Source organism: Myotis brandtii, unplaced genomic scaffold, assembly GCF_000412655.1.
Source record: "Myotis brandtii unplaced genomic scaffold, ASM41265v1 scaffold57, whole genome shotgun sequence".
Taxonomy (NCBI): domain Eukaryota; kingdom Metazoa; phylum Chordata; class Mammalia; order Chiroptera; family Vespertilionidae; genus Myotis; species Myotis brandtii.
In genome coordinates, this window is record NW_005370133.1 from 1060438 (window position 1) to 1080929 (window position 20492).

The 20492-nt window shown below is 41.4% G+C and overlaps 1 protein-coding gene across 5 annotated transcripts in view; it reads left to right on the forward strand.

The window, feature by feature from the left end:
• The window catches only part of LRRC42 (leucine rich repeat containing 42), a 21178-nt gene extending 9193 nt beyond the window's left edge, over positions 1-11985 (forward strand). For 4 of the 5 annotated variants that reach the window (XM_014549781.1, XM_005878656.2, XM_005878659.2 and 1 more), the window contains 6 exons: positions 3548-3679; positions 4863-4981; positions 6458-6546; positions 6717-6830; positions 10076-10160; positions 11488-11985. In XM_014549781.1, the coding sequence (XP_014405267.1) occupies positions 3548-3679; positions 4863-4981; positions 6458-6546; positions 6717-6830; positions 10076-10160; positions 11488-11762 (814 nt within the window). In that variant the 3' untranslated portion in view covers positions 11763-11985. Of the gene's footprint in view, positions 1-3547; positions 3680-4862; positions 4982-6457; positions 6547-6716; positions 6831-9331; positions 9384-10075; positions 10161-11487 lie in introns of all 5 variants that reach the window. The other variant, XM_014549782.1, reaches the window with a different exon arrangement.
• Positions 11986-20492: the final 8507 nt, after the last annotated feature.

Here is a 20492-nt window from a genome sequence, read left to right on the forward strand (position 1 = left end):
TTTTTCAACAGGGTGGGGCAGTTGCTTCTGCCTGGAGGCTAATTGTTAGTTTTAATCTCTTAAGTGGCCTCAGTGTGTGTCAGCTGTCTTCCCCCCAGGCAAGGCAGATGTCTATGTGGGAAAGATGTCCTCCACTGTGTGAGGAAATGACTCAGCCTAGGAAACTTGGGGTGTCTGCCTTCTGAGCTCTATCCCTCGAGTCCCCAGTCCTGGGTTCTGCTCTTACAGCTCCAGTCCACTTCACCCTCCCTCTGCCAGAGCATAAAGTGGGTGGCTCCACAGGGAATTTTTGTGCATTGGCCCTTTACGAGGGTGCCAGAACTTTCAGCTGCCACTCCCTGGCAGACAGCACCTCACTGCTTTTCACAGCTAGATACTATGTGGATACCCTCCTCAGTTTGGTGCTCTCTGCTGGGGAGCTCAGCTTCGGGATTAGATCTCAGAGTTCTCAGTGGCTCCCCTCCACAGCTGAGATAGCTCTCAGGGACTTCAGTTGCCTTCTGTAGGTGCCTGGCCAGCCCATTCGCCCCTCCTACCAGTCTCTATGCGGTCTCCATCTTCGGTCCTTGGGTATCAGGGTTCTCTCCTGTGAGTTTTCCATTGATTATTCAGGAAGCCTTTCTGTATTTCAGTTGTAATTCCAGCTTGTTCCTGGGAGCATGTCTGTGCAGCATCCTCCTACTCTGCCGCCATTTTTAGTCTCTCCCGACTAATTTCTGACCATAGCCGCACCCATAGGTCCTACAGTACCGCATCCTTCTCACGGGGCTGAAGGTGGCCCGACTTGCTGTTCTGAACTCTTGAAGTGGCAAATTGGAAGAGTAGTTTTGAGCAGGACCCTAGAACTTATGTTCTAGATCAGTGATTTTTTCAACCAGTGTGCCACAAGAATTTTTAAAACATGCACTCCCTGACTATTTAGTCAACAGCACTGACTTCTTTTTTCCTCAGATTGTCAAATAAAAAAATTACAATAGCCAACACAACAATAGCCTTCTGGTGTGAATACCCTGTCTTGAACCATAAATATGTAGGTCATATAATAGATTTGCATCTTATTGGTCACATTACATAATAAGGTTGCTTCTGATTGGTTAATTCTTGGTACCAGAAATCCTTATATACAAGTACAGGCACCTGATTTTTTAAAGTCACTTTGGAGCAAAAGGGTAGGTAATAACTATCCTATCTAATAAAGAGGGAATATGGTAATTGACCCTCATGCTGTCACAAAGATGGCGGTGCCCACAGCCAATAAGGAGGGAATATGCTAGTTGACTGCCCGCCCTCAAAGATGGCAGCGCCCACAGCCAATAAGAAGGGAATATGCTGTCAAACCGGTTTGGCTCAGTGGATAGAGCGTCGGCCTGCGGACTGAAGGGTCCCAGGTTCGATTCCAGTCAAGAGCATGTACCTTGATTGCGGGCACATCCCCAGTGGGAGGTGTGCAGGAGGCAGCTGGTCGATGTTTCTCTCTCATCGATGTTTCTAACTCTCTATCCCTCTCCCTTCCTCTCTGTAAAAAATCAATAAAATATATTTGGGGGAAAAAAAGAAAAAAAAGAAGGGAATATGCTAATTGACTGCCTCACCCTCAAAGATGGCAGCACCCAGGGCCAATAAGGAGGGAATATGCTAATTAACTGCCACACCCTCAAAGATGGCGGTGCCCACAGCCACAAGATGGACGGCAGGGGAGGGCAGTTGGGGGCGACCGGGCCGGCAGGAGAGCGATTAGGCGCCGATCGGGCTGGCAGGGGAGTGGTTAGGAGGTGATCAGGCTGGCAGGCAGGCAAGCAGTTGGGAGCCAACAGTCCTGGATTGTGAGAGGGATGTCCAAGGGGTCCCAGATTGGAGAGGGTGCAGGCTGGGCTGAGGGACACCTACCCCCAGTGCACGAATTTCATGCACCGGGCCTCTAGTTATTATATTTTTGTAAATCAGTCAAAGTTATACCTATTTTCTTCTTAGATGGGCAAAAAATATATTTTTTGGTGTGCCACAGAATGTTAGCAATTAGTTCATGTGTGCCAAGAGATAAAAAAAGGTTGAAAATTGCTGTTCTAGATAAACTTCTAGTAAGGTCTGTGGTTTTGCATGTTGGTTTCTTAGCTTTGGTTTTTGTAATGTTTGTTAATCAGATTATACATTGTTAGTCCTTCTCAGATAATGTGTTCCAGAATTACTAAAAATCTTTTGATTAATTGATCAAAGGATGTGTATTTTTCTTTTTCTGATTGCCAGTAATCCCCCAAATTCCCATTTACCCACTTCAGCTCTGTAATTGTAAAATGGGAAACAGCAGCTTTATTTATAGTGCAGTTAAAATACGTGTGAGGAAATAAGGCTCATTTGTGTACCCAGCTGAGCTCGGTCATCAGGCATCTTAGAGGGGGTATCAGTGCCCTAGGTCATCTGTACATGGCAGTCATGCCAGTGACAGCTTCAGTACATTTTTTGTTGGAAGGAGAAAGAAAAGAGATCTAACTTCCCTCATACTGTCATTATTTCATCCTGTTTGTGGTAATTATGATCCTGCTGACAGAATAGAGATGTGAACACTTCTAAGTATAACCCCACTGGTCCTGGCATGCCATCCATCTCTCTGTGGAAACATCTAGACATCCATGAGGAAAATGGATCAGAAAGGCATGCTTTTGCCACAAGTTAGTTTCCCTGTTCTTTTAAGATCCTCTCCCTCTGTCACTCACACCTAATCCCTTTTCATGAAGGACTAGAAAGCAGGGTGGAGGCCAGAGCCTGGGATATGGAGTGCCTTTTTGATCTCCTTTACTCTTCAGGGGAGGCACCTCCCTGATACTTCCTGATAACAGTCTGGCAAGGTACTCCAGTGTAATTAACTTGGCTGTTGAGCTCACAGGTTTGTCTTAATAACCATCTAGATTAGAGTGAGTAGTCATGCTGCACATACTTTTTGTAGTAAAGTTAGCTGGGTAACAGAGGCACAGTGGAGTGGGCAGTTACTCAAACTCATGGAAAAGATAAAATGTGATCTGTCAAATACCTCTTTGGATGTGAAGATTAGAACCCAGTGTTGACCCTGTTCCAGTTTTTAAACCACTAAATATTGAGCATTAGATAAAAAGCAATCTTAAAGGAATAATTTATTAAAAATTTTGAGTATCCTACAGTTTGGAAATTCTCCGATAAGGTCCCCAAACCACCAAAGTCTGTCTGTCGTCTAAAAAAGCAGATGTTTTCTCCTGTGACTGGTCTTTGCTCATATACTTTCATTTACTTAAAGTTTTTATTCCACTGTCATGTAAAAAGACTTCCAATGTATTTACTAATGAAAAAAATTCAACCAGTGCCCACATAGTAATCAGTGAAGTCTGGTTATTACATAGTACTTTTTCCTGATGGAATGTTGGTTGTGCGGCACAAAGCCACAAATAGTAATTTTTTTATTTTTGTCTTTTTTTGTTTGTTTTCTTCTTGGTAATCTTTTTTTCTTTTTGTTCATCTTTTTGGTAATGTTTTTTAAGAAGGAAAAGAAAAACTGTTGATTCTTCTCCATACTCCACAGGTATCTGGTGATTTCAGAAAAACTTGAGGAGATTAAGTCTTTCCGGGAGTTGACCTGCCTGGATCTTTCCTGTTGCAAGCTTGGAGATGAACATGAACTCCTAGAACATCTCACCAATGAGGCCCTATCTAGGTATTACCACCATTTGCAGATGAATTGTTTTATTATTTTTTAGAAAGGATGATCCAATAGGATCATCTTCAAGAATACCGATTACCTCCCAACTCTGTTTATTTGCTAAGTTTTTTCGTAAACTTTTTCAATTTCCATTTACTTGATAGGAGCAATATAGATTAGATAACTCTTATGAAAGTAAGTCAGTTATTTCATTTTTCTAAATAACCTTTAAACATATAGTACTTGAAGCTACCTGGGCTGAAAAATTATTTTTTCCTTTATTTGTCTAGTCTTAGTTTAATCTAGCAAGAGATGAGAAATCATACAATTTTCCAAAGTCATCATTTTCTATTTTAACTATCAATGAACTATAAATTATTTAAAAAGTCAACTATTAAAGACAGCCAAATACATCTTTTTCAAGAACCATAATTTAAAGAAATCACCCAGTTCATACCATTCACAAATAATTAGATTGATCTCAGTCTGACCGGCAGACAGGAGGCCGAATGGATTTCTTTGTGGTTTCATAAACACCCAGAGGGATAGCAGCGTTACAAACCTGGCTCTAACCCACTTGCTGGGGCCTTCCTAGGACAGACACCTACATACTGCTCTGTGCAAAGGTATTTTTGTGTGAGGTTAGTAGAAGTTCAGGTTTCCTGTTGTGCATGGACACTAAAGCGAATTAATACACCAGTGTCAGTTTAGCTGGATGGACTGGGTTATAGGTATACCTTAAAAACTCAATCTGAAAATCTGCATTTATAAAGCTAGTTAAACTTAGAGGATTGTTTGTTTTGCCAAAAGAATTCTCAAAGGAGTTCTTTAGCAGACTTTCCTGACATTTAGAGTATTTTTGGTTCCCACAGCATTTGTCAGGAATGCAGCTTTTGTGTTTAATAAGTGTATATTTATCTCCCTAATGAAGTCCATTTATCTCATTCCACCATATACCTCTAGTGCCTTCTGCCATCTGAGATTAATACTACATGACACTTTGATCCCTAAGTTAATCCTCACTTAGTAACTGAAATAGCACCAAAAGATCTTTAGCTTCGTTGAATGCATTGAGTGTGAAATAGCAGGGGGTAGAGGATATTTAATATTTTTAAATGAACTTTTATGAAAGTGTGTTACATACCTGGACTTTCTCAAACTCTCTTAAATAATTTATTTATGGACTTTGTTTTCCTAGTGTAACTCAACTCCACTTGAAGGATAATTGTTTATCTGATGCCGGGGTACGGAAAATGACAGCACCAGTTCGAGTGATGAAAAGAGGCCTTGAAAATCTAACATTATTAGACTTATCTTGTAAGTTTTATTAGAAATTATAGATTATTAATGTTGAAAGATGGCCTTAGAAATCATCTAGTTCTTCCCTTCATTTTAGAAGTGATAAATTGAGGGGACTTTGCTAGGTGCCACAGCAAGTTAATGATAGAGCAGGACTAAAGCCAAAGGCTCTTGACTTGTGGCTAAATACCTCTCCTGGCATGTTGGCACTTCTTTACAAGTAGGAAAAGCTCATATAAATTCATCCATGCCACTCACTGTGTACAGACAAGGCAGCCTTTCATCATATTCTTAGCATCTATTTGGTTTATCTTTACTTTCTTTGAGTTGCTGACTCATAGTGTCTCATCTAGGTCCTTTTTTTTTGTTGTTAATCCTCACCTGAGGATATTTTTTCCACTGATTTTTAGAGTTAAAGGAAGGAAAGGAGGGAAAGAGAGAGAAACATTGACATGAGAGAGACACATCGATTGGTTGCCTCCCACATGTGCCCCTACCTGGGCTGGGGAGCTGCATTCAAGGTATGTGCCCTTGACCTTTCAGTCTGCAGGCTGATGCTCTAACTACTGAGAAAAACCAGCCAGGGTAAAGTTTTTTGTTGTTGTTTTTTTAAATCAGTATTTGCTTGATGAAAATCTGAATGAATCCACAATTGCAATAACTTACTCAGGGTTATCCAGATACTGACACCAATGGTAGAAAGTTGATAGGGATCATTTACAATTTAACTGAGCATCCTTTGAATGTATGGCAGGATAGTATGGTGTCAGAAAAATAGAAGGAGCAGGGTTTGAGGTCAGAGGACACTCCTTGCTCTGCTACTCTTATTAGCGGCTGTGTGCCCTTGGACAAGTTATTTACCTCTCTGAGCCTTGGTTTTGACTTCTGTAACGTGAAGATAATAATGAATGTCCTGCCTTCCTCCCACGAAAGTGTATTCATTCAACAAATATTTTTTGAGCATCTACAATGTGCCAGGAATTGTGCTTATGGCCTTGAGGGCTCAGTGCTAAATATAGGACGCTGATGTGAGAAAGTAATATGTAAGAAAGGCTTTGGGAAAAAAAGCAAATTAGTAAGAGTAATAATAATCTCTGTGTCAAAGTGCCTTTGAAAGTCTTCTTAAAACAAATCTTTTTACTTTGGAAGTGAAACAGCCATGAACAAAGTCTGACGAACCATTTTAATGCATGTTTATGTATGTTGTTTCCATATGGTTGTAAATTAAACCCTTTGGGATAATTACCTGGTTCATTTTTTTTTCTGCTAAACCCCCATCTCCTAAAAAGTTAGAGCTATAAAGGATCTTAAGGATCATCTGGTGTGTGACTCCTTCATATTACAGATAGAATAAAGATAAGATTCCTATATTTTATTTATTCTGAAAAGTTTGTTCACTCAATATTTTATCATTGTGTGGCCTTTTTTTCTGACCTTACTGTTGGCATTTTGGCAGTAAACTGTAACTGAATACTACCTGTTTTTGACATCTAGGTAACCCTGAGATCACAGATGCAGGAATTGGATACCTCTTTTCTTTTAGAAAACTAAACTGCTTAGATATCTCTGGGACAGGGCTCAAGGTAGGACTTTTACTCCCTTCTCTTATTTTTTCACACTCACAATTTGATATTTTGCTTCTGTTAATTGGAGTTTAGAAAAGGCTGGTATTTATGATGGTGCTTCTTTCCTACTGAAAACTAGTACTAATTGACCAGATGTGTGGGCTTCCTGTTCTGTCTTTCCCTACTAGGACATCAAAGCTGTCAAACACAAGCTCCAGACCCACATAGGCCTTGTCCACTCTAAAGTGCCTCTGAAGGAATTTGATCACAGTAACTGTAAGACCGAGGGCTGGGCTGACCAGGTACTGTATATCCCCCCCCCCCCCCCACTCCCCACACACACAGTTAATATGGCTTTTTATTTTAATTCTAAGTATCTTATTCAACACTTTGAACAAACATTAATCCTTTGGTATTTCTTGGCTGAATTGTCATCTTTATGTCAAATCAGAGATACTGATGGCCTATAACTGACCCAGCTACTTAAGGAAAGGTATTAGATGCTAGTCCTTAAATCTCATGCTCTAGTCACTAGATTGTGCCTTATCCTTATTGGACCTAGGAGAAAATGTCATCTTACAAAGATTCCGAAAATAAGTGAATTCTGCCCTGCTAATGAAAAAAGCAGTATGACCCAGCTTCAGGACAGATTCTCTTAGCAGTCTAGAAAGAGAGTAAGTCACACTAAGAACGATTCAAACCTGACTCCTCCTCTTCGGGGCACATTTCTTACATCTCAGAGCCTGAGTGAGGAATGGTCTTTTTTGTCCTCCTCTCACTGACTGTTCCCGTTTTTATCTTCTTGGTTGAACTTTACTTTGACTCAGTCTTGTCTTCTTGATGGTCTCCCCCAACTTGGTCAAGTACAGGCTTAAGTAGGAAGTCAGAGGTAACCAAGTATACAGCACCAGTAAATGCCTGCCAGCCTGTGGTTGGTGCCTTTCTCCTTCAAACACTTTAAACCAATGTTACTTGGTGTGGAGGCCTAGGGGGCTCCCCAAACTGTTTTGTTCTAGATTCCTCCTTGGCTCAAACTATAACACATGATGGTGGACATATCCCAACTATCTGATTGTAGTATCACCTCCCTATAGGTCAGTGGTTCTCAACCTTCTGGCCCTTTAAATACAGTTCCTCATGTTGTGACCCAACCATAAAATTATTTTCATTGCTACTTCATAACTGTAATGTTGCTACTGTTATGAATCGAAATGTAAATATCTGATATGCAGGATGGTCTTAGGCGACCCCTATGAAAGGGTCATTTGACCGCCAAAGGGGTCGCGACCCACAGGTTGAGAACCGCTTCTATAGGTCAGCAGGGAAGGGGGTGCTGGTGAGTCCATATTTCAGAAGCACTTTGAAGTTGGTCCAGAAAATGCATGCTGAAATAATTATCATAGTGCATTGCCAAACACAATTGTAGCACTGGATTAATCCTAGACATAGCCAGTAGTGGACTTGGGGCAGGTAGGTGTGGGATGGTCATGTAAAGGCTTGAGATAGTTTGGTAGCAGGTTGTCATGGTGGAAAGAGCATAGGCTTTGGAGTCAAAGATACCTGGATTTGGGGTCCTGGCTTGACAAGCCAGTAGCGATATGACAAGGCAACGTTGAGTCTCTGTTTCTTCATCTGTAAAATGCAGAAACCAGGACCTCTCTTGCAGAGCTTGGTAAGGGTGAAGTAAAATAAAGTAAAATACCTAGCAGCCTGGCCTGGAAGTAAGCAAATTGGACTCTGCGGCTTCATGCCATGCAACCTCAGCCTGGCCCCTGCGGCTTGGCTGCAGAGCTTTATCTGTCTCTTGTTTCAGGCTGACTCTGGGCTGCTCCTGCTTCATTCTCCGCAGGTGACACGGAAAAAATGAGGCTCTCTGACAGGAGTCCCCTTCCTTCCCTATCTCTGTCTTAAATTGTCTCCATTTCTTCAACCATATTCTACATTCCTCCTATCTAACGGGAATAAGGATGCCACTTTTATTTCACTGATAAGCCTTTAGTTTTTCCTTTTTATCTTTCAGTTCTGTTCCTTACAATCACCAGCTTCCTCTGTGATATTTTACTAATAATTATTTCCCTCTACTGCCCCACCACTGCATCTTCAGTCTCACCCTGTGTTGGCTGTTTTCTTTCTGTGTATAAACATACTTGAGCTACTCTTACTCTAATATGTTCCTCATCCCCCAACAGAACTGTGGATTGTTTTCTGTTATCTCTCCCACCTCCTCACTGTCTCCTCAGTTCTTAATCCTTTGTGATCTAGGTCTGGCCTCCATCCTCTACTGTTCTCTTAAAGGTAGCATGTGAGCTCATTTTCACCTGCCTTAGCTTTTCTGCTTAGCTTTTTCTCTCATGACCTTTCTCCTAGCTCTCCCCTAACTTTTTCATTTCTGCCTCTAGCTCTTGCTGATTCCTCTTCTCTTCTCGGATACCTCCACTCACTCTCCTGGTGATCATAACTGTCCCGTGGGGATGATTCCACCTTCTCTCACACACTTGACCCATTCCTACATATCATCCATAAATCTCTACCTGGCACCTCAAATCCAGCTTGTCCAGAACCTGACTCATTTTCTTCTTCCCTGTCCCCAAACTCTTCTTATTGACATGCTTATTTCTTAGTGAAAGTGCTGTTTTCCCAGTTGCCCACTGAATCACCAGATTCAGCCCATCCATCTTGGCATTCTCTTAGATCTGTCCACATTTCCCATAATCAGGAAAGTATCATAGAAGGGTTGACAACTGATATTTATTGAGTGCTTTTTGTGTGCCAGACCCTTCATGTATGTTATCTCATTAAACAGATGAAGAAATTGAGATCAGAAATTAAATCACTTGCCAAGGGTCCCCTGGCTAGTAAGTAGTAGTGCTAACTCTGGAATTGTATTCTTAAACTGTGTCATACTGCCTCTGTGTCCTGAAAATGTTTTTCTTTATGATCATTTCATTGCATACCATGAAAAGTATTAAGTTTAGTTCTTGTTACTCATGGTATATGTGAAATAATCGTTTATTTATATAAAGTTTATACCTGGCCAGATTTCCAAAAGAATTTGTAGTAGCTTATAATAAAAATACATTTGTAATGGTTTTAAAAATGGCAGCTGATCATGAAGTGTTTTGAGAATATGGACATGTGGGCATTTTACACACAAGAGTTTTGAATTATACTGATGTATTTTAAGGCATGAGGGTGAGACTAGAAATGTGTGAATAGTAATGACTAAGGTTTCAAATTTTAGTATTTAGTTTAAGGATATGCAATTTATTTCTAGCTTGGAATAGAGTTGAAAAGAGGGAGTGAGCATTGTGGATTTTTCCTGAGTCATGCAAATACACATATCTAACAGGTTTGTATTCTGACTGGCTCTTGCATTAAAACAGAAAATCCAGGCTTGACTTGATTCTTATTCTTATCACCAATCATCTGAAGTAAGATTACCGCAGGAGTTTGTGTTTATGGAAAGGGAACAAAGGGGAACAAGGAAGGTTTGAGATTAAAAGCTTGAGATTTTGTTCAGATTCAAATCTTTCCAAATGCATTTTAGATTGTTCTGCAGTGGGAGCGTGTGACTTCGGAAGCTGTGAAGCCACGAGATGCCTTGGAACCTCGAAAGGCAGCTCAGCACTTCTGTGAGAGATTCCCTTTTCTTTGGAATTCCCTTTTCGCCCTTAGGTTTTTTGCACCCTTAAAGCAGTTAACTTGTTTTCACACAATGGGAAAATTAATTGTGATAGTGCCAACTTAATTAGATCACCAAGACTTGTGTTCTCAAATAGTTTAGAGCAGCAGTCGCCAACGGTGGTCCGCGGACCACTGGTGGTCCGTGAGGTCCAAAAGGTTGGCAACCGGTGGTTTAGAGTACACTTTGAACACCAGTACAAGGAAAATAGCTTATTAAATGTATGTATGTATTTATATCCCATCTTGTTCCAGAAATGATTTGCATAGATAGATTACAGAGATTCAAAAGGAATTAAGTGTAGCCAAAAGGTAGAAGCAACTCAAGTGTTCATCAGTAGATTAATGGATAAACAAAATGTATTATTTACATACAGTGGAATATTATAATAAGCCTTAAAAGAGAAGGAAATTTTAACACATGCTATAACATGAAGACATTATGGTAAGTGAAATAAGCCAATCAGAAAAAGACAAATATTGTGTGATTCTTTCTATATGAGGCTTTTAGAATAGTCAAGTTCATAGAGACAGAGTGGAAGAGTGGTTGTCAGGGACTGGAGAGGGGTATTAGGGAGTTACTGTTTAAATAGGTATGGAGTTTCAGTTTTGCAAAATGAAACAGTTTAGTGTTAGATGGTGGACGTGGTAGCACAGCAATGTGAATGCACTTAATGCCACATACTGTAAACTTAAAAATGGTTAAAATGGTGAATTTATTTATGTATATTTTACCATAACTTTTAAAAATGAGGCTAAGTGATAATATCGAAGTGAAGGGAAAATAAAGGTAACAAAACAAGAAGCTAGGGTATGCCAAAAAAGAAATACATAATGTCATATCGTTTGCTAGAGTTGTGCCATAAATTTGGCTCTTTGGAAGACAGTCAAGTCCTGATTTTTAATAATAATAGCTAATATTTTTTAGCTTTTACTGTGTGCCAAGCCTTGTGCTGAGCACTCTATGTACATTATTTCATTTATCTTTATATCACCCTTATGAAATAGGTTTTATATCCCTACAAAGATGAGAAAACTGATCCTCAAGTCACTTGCCCAAGGTCTCTTATCCAGGAAGTGGCAGTGTACACGCCTTCAACCTGTGCTAGTGCATAGACCACTGTTACTTTGTAGGGCACTCAAAAGGGAATAAAATTAATGCAGACATCTCCCTGTTTGGACCTATGTTGTTTTCTTTGGATCATCTTTCTAGACCTAGGCAGGCATTAGCATGCCAGCGTAGTAAACTCATCACCCTTCCTTTTGTTGCTCTTACAGATGGGAAGCGGGCTCAAACAGAAACCCCAGGGAAGTGTCCCCTGGCAGACACGCACATGAACTCTTCTGAGAAACTCCAGTTCTATAGAGAGAAAGCCCCAGACTGCCATGGGCCATTGTTGAAACTCGAAGCTGTCTCAAGCCAGGAGTCAAAGAAGAGCAAGAAGAGAGGTTTTGAGGAGCCAGAAAAGGAACAGAGTAACTCTTCACAGTCTTCAAAGCAAAAATATGTGTGTCTTGCTGTGGAAGACTGGGACCTGTTAAACTCCTATTGATTGGCAGATAAAAGTTGACCTCCCCCCGCCCCATCTCTAATGTATGAGGAAAGGGGCTGATGTTTTCCTCTTTGTTTGAATTTACCTATGACATTAGCATAGCAAGCAGATATTTCTACTTTTGTGGTGGGGGAGGGGAATGCTATGGAAGTATGTAATAATTTCTAATGTATATTTTCAATACATAGTAATTTTTTCAAATAAACGTTTTTGCTCTCCTTAAGTTCTGCTTATGAAATATGGACTGGAGCCACAGGAAATAATACTGGTTTGGGATGAAAGGCCATCTGAAATAACAAGGCAGCTTAGCTTGATTTGTTGCCACCCCAATATGGCCCAGCCAATAATTATTTATTTATATATATATATATATATGCCACCATATTGAATGCCCCATGGAAGAAAGGTATTAGCTCCAATTCAGAGTTAAGAAAACTCAGCCTCAAGTTAAGCGAGTTGTTCAAGGTCACAGAGCTTATAAGTGACAGAACCAGAATCTATACTCCTTTCTGTCCAACTCTAAAGCCCACTCTGTGACAGTGCCTCTTAAATAATAGTTACCATTTATTAAAGTCCCAGCCATTATGTCTATGAAGTAAAGCACTAGAAATCTTCACAGCAGTTCTCCAAAGTATTATCACCTCTGTGTGACAGATGAACCTGAGACCAATGACCAGTTGGACCAGTGCTTCTCAAGCTTTATTGTGCATGCAGTCACCTAGGGGTCTTGTTAGAATGCAAATTCTGATTCAGTAGGTCCAGAGTGGGGCGTGAGGTTCAGCATTTGGAAAAAGTTTCCGGATGATGCCACTGCTTCTAATTTGTGGACTGCACTTTGAGTAGCAAGTCTCTAGACCGTCTCTGTCTATATGGTAGCCCCTAGTCACATGGCCATTGAACACTTGAAATGTGGCTAGACCAAATTGAGATGTGCAGTAAAATACACACCGGATATCAGGCATTGAAGTACAAAAGAATGAATGAAAGATATCTGCATGTTTAAGTATTGATTCCATGTTAAAATGGTAATTTGGGGATTAAAAATGTTCACTTCACCTGGTTTTCTAATGTGGCTACTACAAAACGTAACATGGCTTGCATTCGTGATTTGCATTATATTTCCACTGGGCAGTGCTGCTGTAGATCGTATTCCATTCCTAAAAGCTAGCTTAGAGTAAGGCCTGGCAAGTAAAAGGAAGGGAATGAGAATACCTTAAAGGAATTAAGAAAATTGGCCCAGCCAATTTTGTGACAGGTTTGACATTTGGAAATGCTCTAGAGTTTAACAGGGATTTTAATAAAGGTAGATCTTGGATCTGGTATGTATTTTCTATTCAGAGTTAGGCAGGGTGCTAGCCTGTTGCCCAGGATCATATCAAAAGCTCTGATTTGTGAAAGTTATAAAATGAAAAGCAGTGTAGATTGTTTTCTTTATAGAAGTAAAGTTGGGTTTTAAAGTGTCATTTGGTGGACAGCAGCACACCTTGCCAACTTCCTAGTGCAAATAAACAGCCTTGCCAAACTTAGCACATGTTGTTATGCAAACTTGAGTCTAATTTGACCACGTCCCACTCCCACCACCCCCACTGTGGTGTTGCAGTGCTATACCAGCAAGTGGCATCTGGAATTACTTCTCAAACATTCCACCTGTTCAGATCATTTTGGAAGGCAAATCTTCCTTCAAAGCAATTTCTGATTACTTCTTTTATAAACACAGTTTACTTTTAGAGCTAAGGTTTCATTTTCTTTAATCCTTTTTTTCTTTCAAGGATCTCATTTTCTCTGCTGGTGATTCCTTGAAATATTTCTTGTTTGACCTGAACAATTTATTGTAGTCATTCAGATGGAGTTATGAAAGTCTAAGCTTTGTTTTAATGAATGAGATGAAGGTCAAGAATTTATGACTGGCATAAAATAGATGGAAAAAGTGTGTGTGTGTGTGTGTGTGTGTGTGTGTGTGTGTGTGTGTGTTTAACTTACATGTGAGGATTAAGCTATTTCTAAATTATAATTTCTTATTAGAATTCACTTGCTGATTTATGGACTTTGGGCAAGTGACTCAATTCTCTTAATCCTCAATTTACCTCTTTGAAACGCTGCCACCTACCTGCATAATGCTTGTAAGAATGAATAAATCAGTGTTTCTCAAAAGTGTGGTCTATGGACCTCTGCCCAGTCTCCTGGGTATTTATTAAAATGAAAATTCCTGGACCCCCACCTATATTCAGAATCTTTTAGTTTGTTAGAATTACAGAAGATTCTGACACTGGGCCAAGTTTTCTCATACATTTATTAAAAAAATACTGAGCTATTAATTTGAGAAAGCATCCATTGAAAAGTATTGAACATTTAACATATGCCAGGTGCTAGGGATTCAGCAGTGAGAAGATGGTCTTTGCCTTCAAAGAGCTTATATTGGGAGGTGGGGGATGAGTTAGACAAGAAGTAAATAGGGCAGTAAATCAACAAGCTAAGTTCACATAGTGAGAAGTACTTTAAAAAAAGTAGAATGGGATATTGGCAGATGGGATAATTACTTTAGATTTTTAAATTAGAGGGTTACAGAAGGCATCTCTGAGGAAATGATGTTTGAGTTGAGAGGTATAGTAATAAGGAGCTAATCATACAAACATTGGGGTGAAGAGTGTCTTGGGGAAGGAAAACAACCGGAGATGGCAAATCGTAGGCACATTCTAGGGACAGAAAAAAAAAAAAAAGGACTGAAGGTCAGGTGGCTGGTACAGAGTGAATAAGTGGCAAAAGAGGCTTTTAGGAGTCAAGTGGCAGATCCAGACCTTCTGAGTCATGGAATTTGCATTTTACTTCGATGGAATGGAAGGCCACTGATTATGCATAAATCACATGTGATCTGATTTATACTTTGAAGAGCGAACTCTTGCTGCTTTGCTGGGCCCAATGTATGGAACATGGATCATAGTGGGGGCCAGAGGGGAGCAGGGAGCCCAATCAGGACCATTAAAGTGCAGGTGAGAGATGAAGGCAGTAGGACTGGAGTGATAGTAGTGACAATGAGAAGAGGTTGGATTAGGGACTATTTTGGAGGTTGAACTGAGAGGTCATGTTGATACATTTGGTGTCAGGGTGTTAAGGAACAGAAGGAGTCAAATCAAAGACAATTGCTTCCTAGGGTTTTGCCTGAGCAACTGAGTGGATAATGATGTCATTTACTAAGATGGGAAAATACAGGTAAAGAACAGAGGTGTGTGGGGAAATCAAAGGTTCTGTTTTAGACTAGTTTGAGATGCTGTTAGGCAATTGGTATATGAGTCTGGGAGCTCAGGAGAGTGGTCAGGAGTGAAGATATAAATGAAGTTGGGGTTCAAGATATTTTGTGCCCATGACTGCATGAAATCACCTAGGGAGAGTGTAGATAGACAAGAGAAGAAGGCCTGAGACTGGGCTTGGAGCCTTCCCACAGTTAAGATAAAACAAAAGGGGAGTGGATGTTGAAGTCGAAGATAAAACCAGGAGAGTGTATAATATAACCTAGAAGTGAAAATGTTTTGACAAGAAGGGAGCAGTGTTAATGTTTCTGAGAGGTTCAAGTTCTTTATAGAATCCTAGGACATTATCACAGCTCTTTGTTTTACAGATGGGGAAGCTGAGGCTCACAGGGAGGAAGTTGATTCATTGTGATGGTTAATTTTATGTGTCCAGTTGGCTAGGTCATGGTGCCCAGTTATTTGTTCTAACACCAGCCTAGGTGTTGCTGTGAAAGTATTTTATAGATGTGATTAACATTTAAACCAGTAGGTTTTGAGTAAAACAGGTTGCTCTCCATTATGTGGGTGAGCCTCATCCAATCAGTTGGACAAAGGCGGAAGAGAAAAAACTGAGTTAAAAAAAATTTTTTTTGAGTTGAAAAGGTAGCCAGAGGAGAACCTGATATAGAAGAAGTCTGTTTTAACATCAGAAAGTTAGTGACGTGACACACGTTTATATGCTGCAAGGAACAAACGTGTAGAGAAGGGAGTAGTTTGGCCACCAGGTCTCCAGGCTGCATCAGTCCTTACCCTTCAGGAAAGCAGTGGCTGTGCCAGGCAACAGTGGCTCACAAGGAGCAAGAGGAAGCCTAGGTACAGGGGAGCAAAGGCAGCTCTGGGCAGCTCTCTGCAGGTGGGCTGGTTCAGGAGGCTGAACAACTTGATCCCAGGAGGAACAGTCAGTGACCTGGGGTTTGTGCAGCTTGAGAGGCCTCAGGGGGAGACAGTTAACTGTTTTCAGAGGAAGGGCTTTCCTGGGGAGAGGGAACAGATATGTTTTTCTGGATTCAGAACTAATTAAAGACAGTTTTGGTTCAGTAGCAGAAGGAAATTTCTAAACTCACAGCTGCTAGGAGAGGTAGTAAGTTCCTTGTCTTCAGAAGTGTGCACACAGAAGCTGGGTGATTGATGAGGTTGCTATACAGGCAATCCAAACATCAGCTGGGGGATTAGATGTCCTTTATAAATCCTTCCAGACTTGGGAATCTCTAACATATCAGGCTTCCCTGGTAATCTCAAAGTGTTTTGTGAAATGGCCAAAAAGACTGTTTTAATGCATTTTATTAAAAACTAGAGGCCTGGTGCACAAAAATTTGTGCACTAGGGGGGGGTGTGTCTCAGCCCAGCCTGCACCCTCTTGCAGTCTGGGACCCCTCAGGGGATGTTCACCTGCCAGCTTGGAGACAGGTGGCCAAACTTTTGGCCACCAAGGGATCAGGCCTAAGCTGGCAGTTAGACATCCCAATGGCAGCCCGGGAGCCCTCAGGAGATGTCCAACTAATGGCTTAGGCCCATTAGTCAGACATCCTTAGCGCTGCTGTGGAGGCGGGAGAGGCTCCTGCCACTGCCGCTGCGCTGGCCAGCCATGAGCCGGCTTCTGCTTGAGTGGCACTCCCCCTGTGGAAGTGCACTGACCACCAGGGGGCAGCTCCTGCGTTGAGCGTCTGCCCCCTAGTGGTCAGTGCACATCATAGCGACCGGTCGTTCTCGGTCATTCTGCTGTTAGGGTCAATTTGCATATTACCCTTTTATTATCTACACTAATAAAAGAGAAACATGCAAATTGGCCATCACTCCGCTATGACCACCAGCCAATCAGAGCGATATGCAAATTAACCCAACAAAGATGGCGGTTAATTTGCATACACAGGCACAGAGCGAAGACTGAAGACTGCATAGAAGGAAGCCAAGTGCTGCAGAAGGGAGCGAAGCAGCGGAGAAGGGAAGGGAGCCAAGGCAGTGGAGACGGGAGCGGAGCTGAGGCAGCGGACACAGGAGGGAGCGAGGCAGCGAGGCCGCAGAGATGGGAGGGAGCGAAGTGGCAGAGAAGGGAGGGAGCGAGGCAGCGCGGGCTTCGCTCCCTTCTCTGCCTCACTCCAGTCTCAAGAAGCCCTATTCTTGCAGGAATCTTCCTGCAACGGGCCTCTAGTATAGGATAATTATCCAGTCCGGCCATGGTGGCTCAGTGGTCGAGTGTTGACCTATGAACCAGAAGTTCACAGTTTGATTCCTGGTCAGGGCACGTGCCCAGGTTGTGGGCTTGATCCCCAGTGGGGGCATGCAGGAGGCAGCTAATCGATGATTCTCTCTCATCATTGATGTTTCTATCTCTCTCTCCCTCCCTCTCCCTTCCTCTTTGAAATCAATAAAGATATATTTTATAAATAAATAAATAAAATAATTATGCCACATGCCTGGCTGCAGTGGCTCAGTGGGTGAGTGTCGACCTATGAACCAAGAGTCACGGTGGGATTCCCGGTCAGGGCACATGCCTGGGTTGCCTGGAGCTCGATCCCCAGTGTGAGGTGTGCAGGAGGCAGTGATCCATGATGCTCTGTCATTATTAATGTTTCTATCTCTCTCTCCCTTTCCCTTCTCTGAAATCAATAAAAATATTTAAAAAATAATAATTATGCCACATAATGGTCATGAGGTTTGGAATAGAAAATGATAGTATAGCTTGACAAGATAGCACATCTAGCAAATGTTATAGCTCTTGGAAGGAAGTCACTGACTTAGGATTTGGATCAACGATTCCCAGATGTTCCCAAGGGCCTCTTGAGAAGCCTGTAATAAAGTGCAGATAACCCTCATCCCTCCATTCTGATTCTGGAGAGTTGGTTGGCCCCAGGAACCTGCATTTTCATCAAGCAACACCCCTGCATGACATCCCAACTCCACCCCCAGGAATCTGATGTGGCAGATCCAAGGACTCCTCTTTGGGAAACTGGATGAAGATGATGGAGTGAGGATGACAAGGATTTTCCAAGGGAAGTACTCTGTAAACCCTGTGCTTTGCAGAGGAGAAACCATGCGTGGCTGTATGGGGGACTTGCTGGGAAAGTCAGGGTGCAAATTTCAGATTCACTTTCAGGTCCAATATTTCCCCGTGGCATTGAGCAGGCTAAATGGGGAATTTTACAGGCCTTAACCTCATTTACTTCCACCACTCCCATCGGGGGGAAATAGGAGACTCAAGTCACTGCTTCAGACTCCCAGCCTTTAAAATGAAATAATGACGGCTGGGCCCTGCCTTCTCAATGAATGAGGTAGAACAAATCTCCAAATATAAACGGTCCCCAGCCCCAGGAAGACTTCTGGGGAAGCATCTCCCTCTGCCTTGCTCAAAGATCCAGCAAGCAGCCAAGAAGGAGTAATGGGATCAGCTTTACCTTCCTGCCCGAAACAACCAAAACGTATACAAAGACTATTGGGAGCAACAGTTTTAAAACACTGGACGCCAGGCAATGAAGGACAGTGAACCCTGAGAGGCAGGAAACAAGGTGAGCCCCACCATTGCTCCGCTTACTGCCTGGAGAGAGTTTCCAGGCTGCAGCACAGAGAGGGGAATCTAGGCAGATAAAGCCTAACAATCCATGAACTAACGAGATGGCGTGAAGAAGTCAGGGAAAGCAAGGCAGCTAGTGGTCATAGGAAATAGTGGTGGAGAGGGAAAAGCTGCTGTGGAAGTGCACTGACCACCAGGGGGCAGCTCCTGCGTTGAGCATCTGCCCCCTAGTGGTCAGTGCACATCATAGCGACCGGTCGTTCTCTCTGCAGAGAGCTCCAGAGATATGCAGAGAATGCCCCTTGAGTATTCAACACCCAGTGAGGAAACTGAATCCAGGGAAAGACCACCCACCAGGATTAGAGGAAGCAGTACTTGATGGCCACATAAGTCTGGGAAAACTGGTGTGACTAAATTTATATCAGACAAATAGATTTCAGAGCAAAGACTATTACGAGATAAAGAACATTAATTACTAATGATAAATGGGTCAGTTCATCAAGAAGATGTAACAATCCTAAACATGTGTGCACCTAATAACAGAGCTTCAAAATGTATGAGTCGAAAACTGATAAACCTGCAAGGAAAAATAGGCAAATAGACAATTCTAGCTGGAGATTTTAATACTCTCTTCTTGACAATTAATAGAACAAGTAAACAGAAAATGGGCAGGATATAGTAAACTATCAACCACCTAGGCCTGATTTATAGAATCCACAGCAGCAAAATACACATTATTCTCAAGTGCACACAGAATGGTATATTTCTAGCAAGACCAACAACAACAACAACAAAAAGAGATAGAGAGAGAGAAGGCATCAGTGAAAATGATAAACTTCTAGCTAAACTGATCAGGAAAAAAAGAGTGGAGATGCAAATTACAAATACCAGGAATAAGAGAGGTGGCATTACTACAGACTCTACAGATATTAAAAGGACAATAAGGGAATATTACAAATAATTTTATGTCAGTAAATTCAACAACTTTGAAGAAATGGATAAATTCCTGAAAAGATACTGCCAAAGTTCACTCAAAAAGAAATAGATAATTTAAAACTTCTATATTTACTATAGAAGTTGAATTTTTAGTTTAAAACTTGTGCAAAGAAAATTCCATGAACGCGTGACTCCATTAATGAATGCTATCAAACATTTAAAGAATAAATAATACCAGTTCTATACAAACTATTACAGAAAACTGAAGCGGAGGAAACACTTCCAAACCCATCTTTGAAACCCATGTTATTCTGATACCAAAACTTGACAAAGACATAACTTTCTCAAGAAAAGAACACAGCCGTAACTGGTTTGGCTCAGTGGATAGAGCATCAGCCTGCGGACTCAAGGGTCCCAGGTTCGATTCCAGTCAAGGGCATGTACCTTGGTTACGGGCACATCCCCAGTGGGGGGTGTGCAGGAGGCAGCTGATCGATGTTTCTCTCTCATTGATGTTTCTAACTCTCTGTCCCTCTTCCTTCCTCTCTGTAAAAAATCAATAAAATATATTTTTAAAAAAGAAAAGAACACAGATGAAAAATTCTCAGAAAAATTTTAGCAAATCAAATCCAACTATATATACCAAGGATAATACATTATGACCAAGTGGGATTTATCTCAGGAAAGCAGGATTTAGTTTAACGTTTGAAAGCAATTCATGTAATTCAGCACATTAAAAACAACAAAAAAGATCATCTCAATAGATGCAGAAGAAACATTTGACAAAATTCACATCCATTTTCAATATAAACTTTTAGCAAACTAGGAATAGAAGAAAATTTCCTCGGCCTGATACAGTTCATCTGTCAAAACCTACAGCTAATATACTCAGTGGTGAAAGACTGAATGTTTCCTCCCCTGGATCAAGAATATCTGAGAGCAGACATAATAAGGCCCATGTCTGCTCTCACCACTTCTATTCAACATTGTAAATAGCTGCTG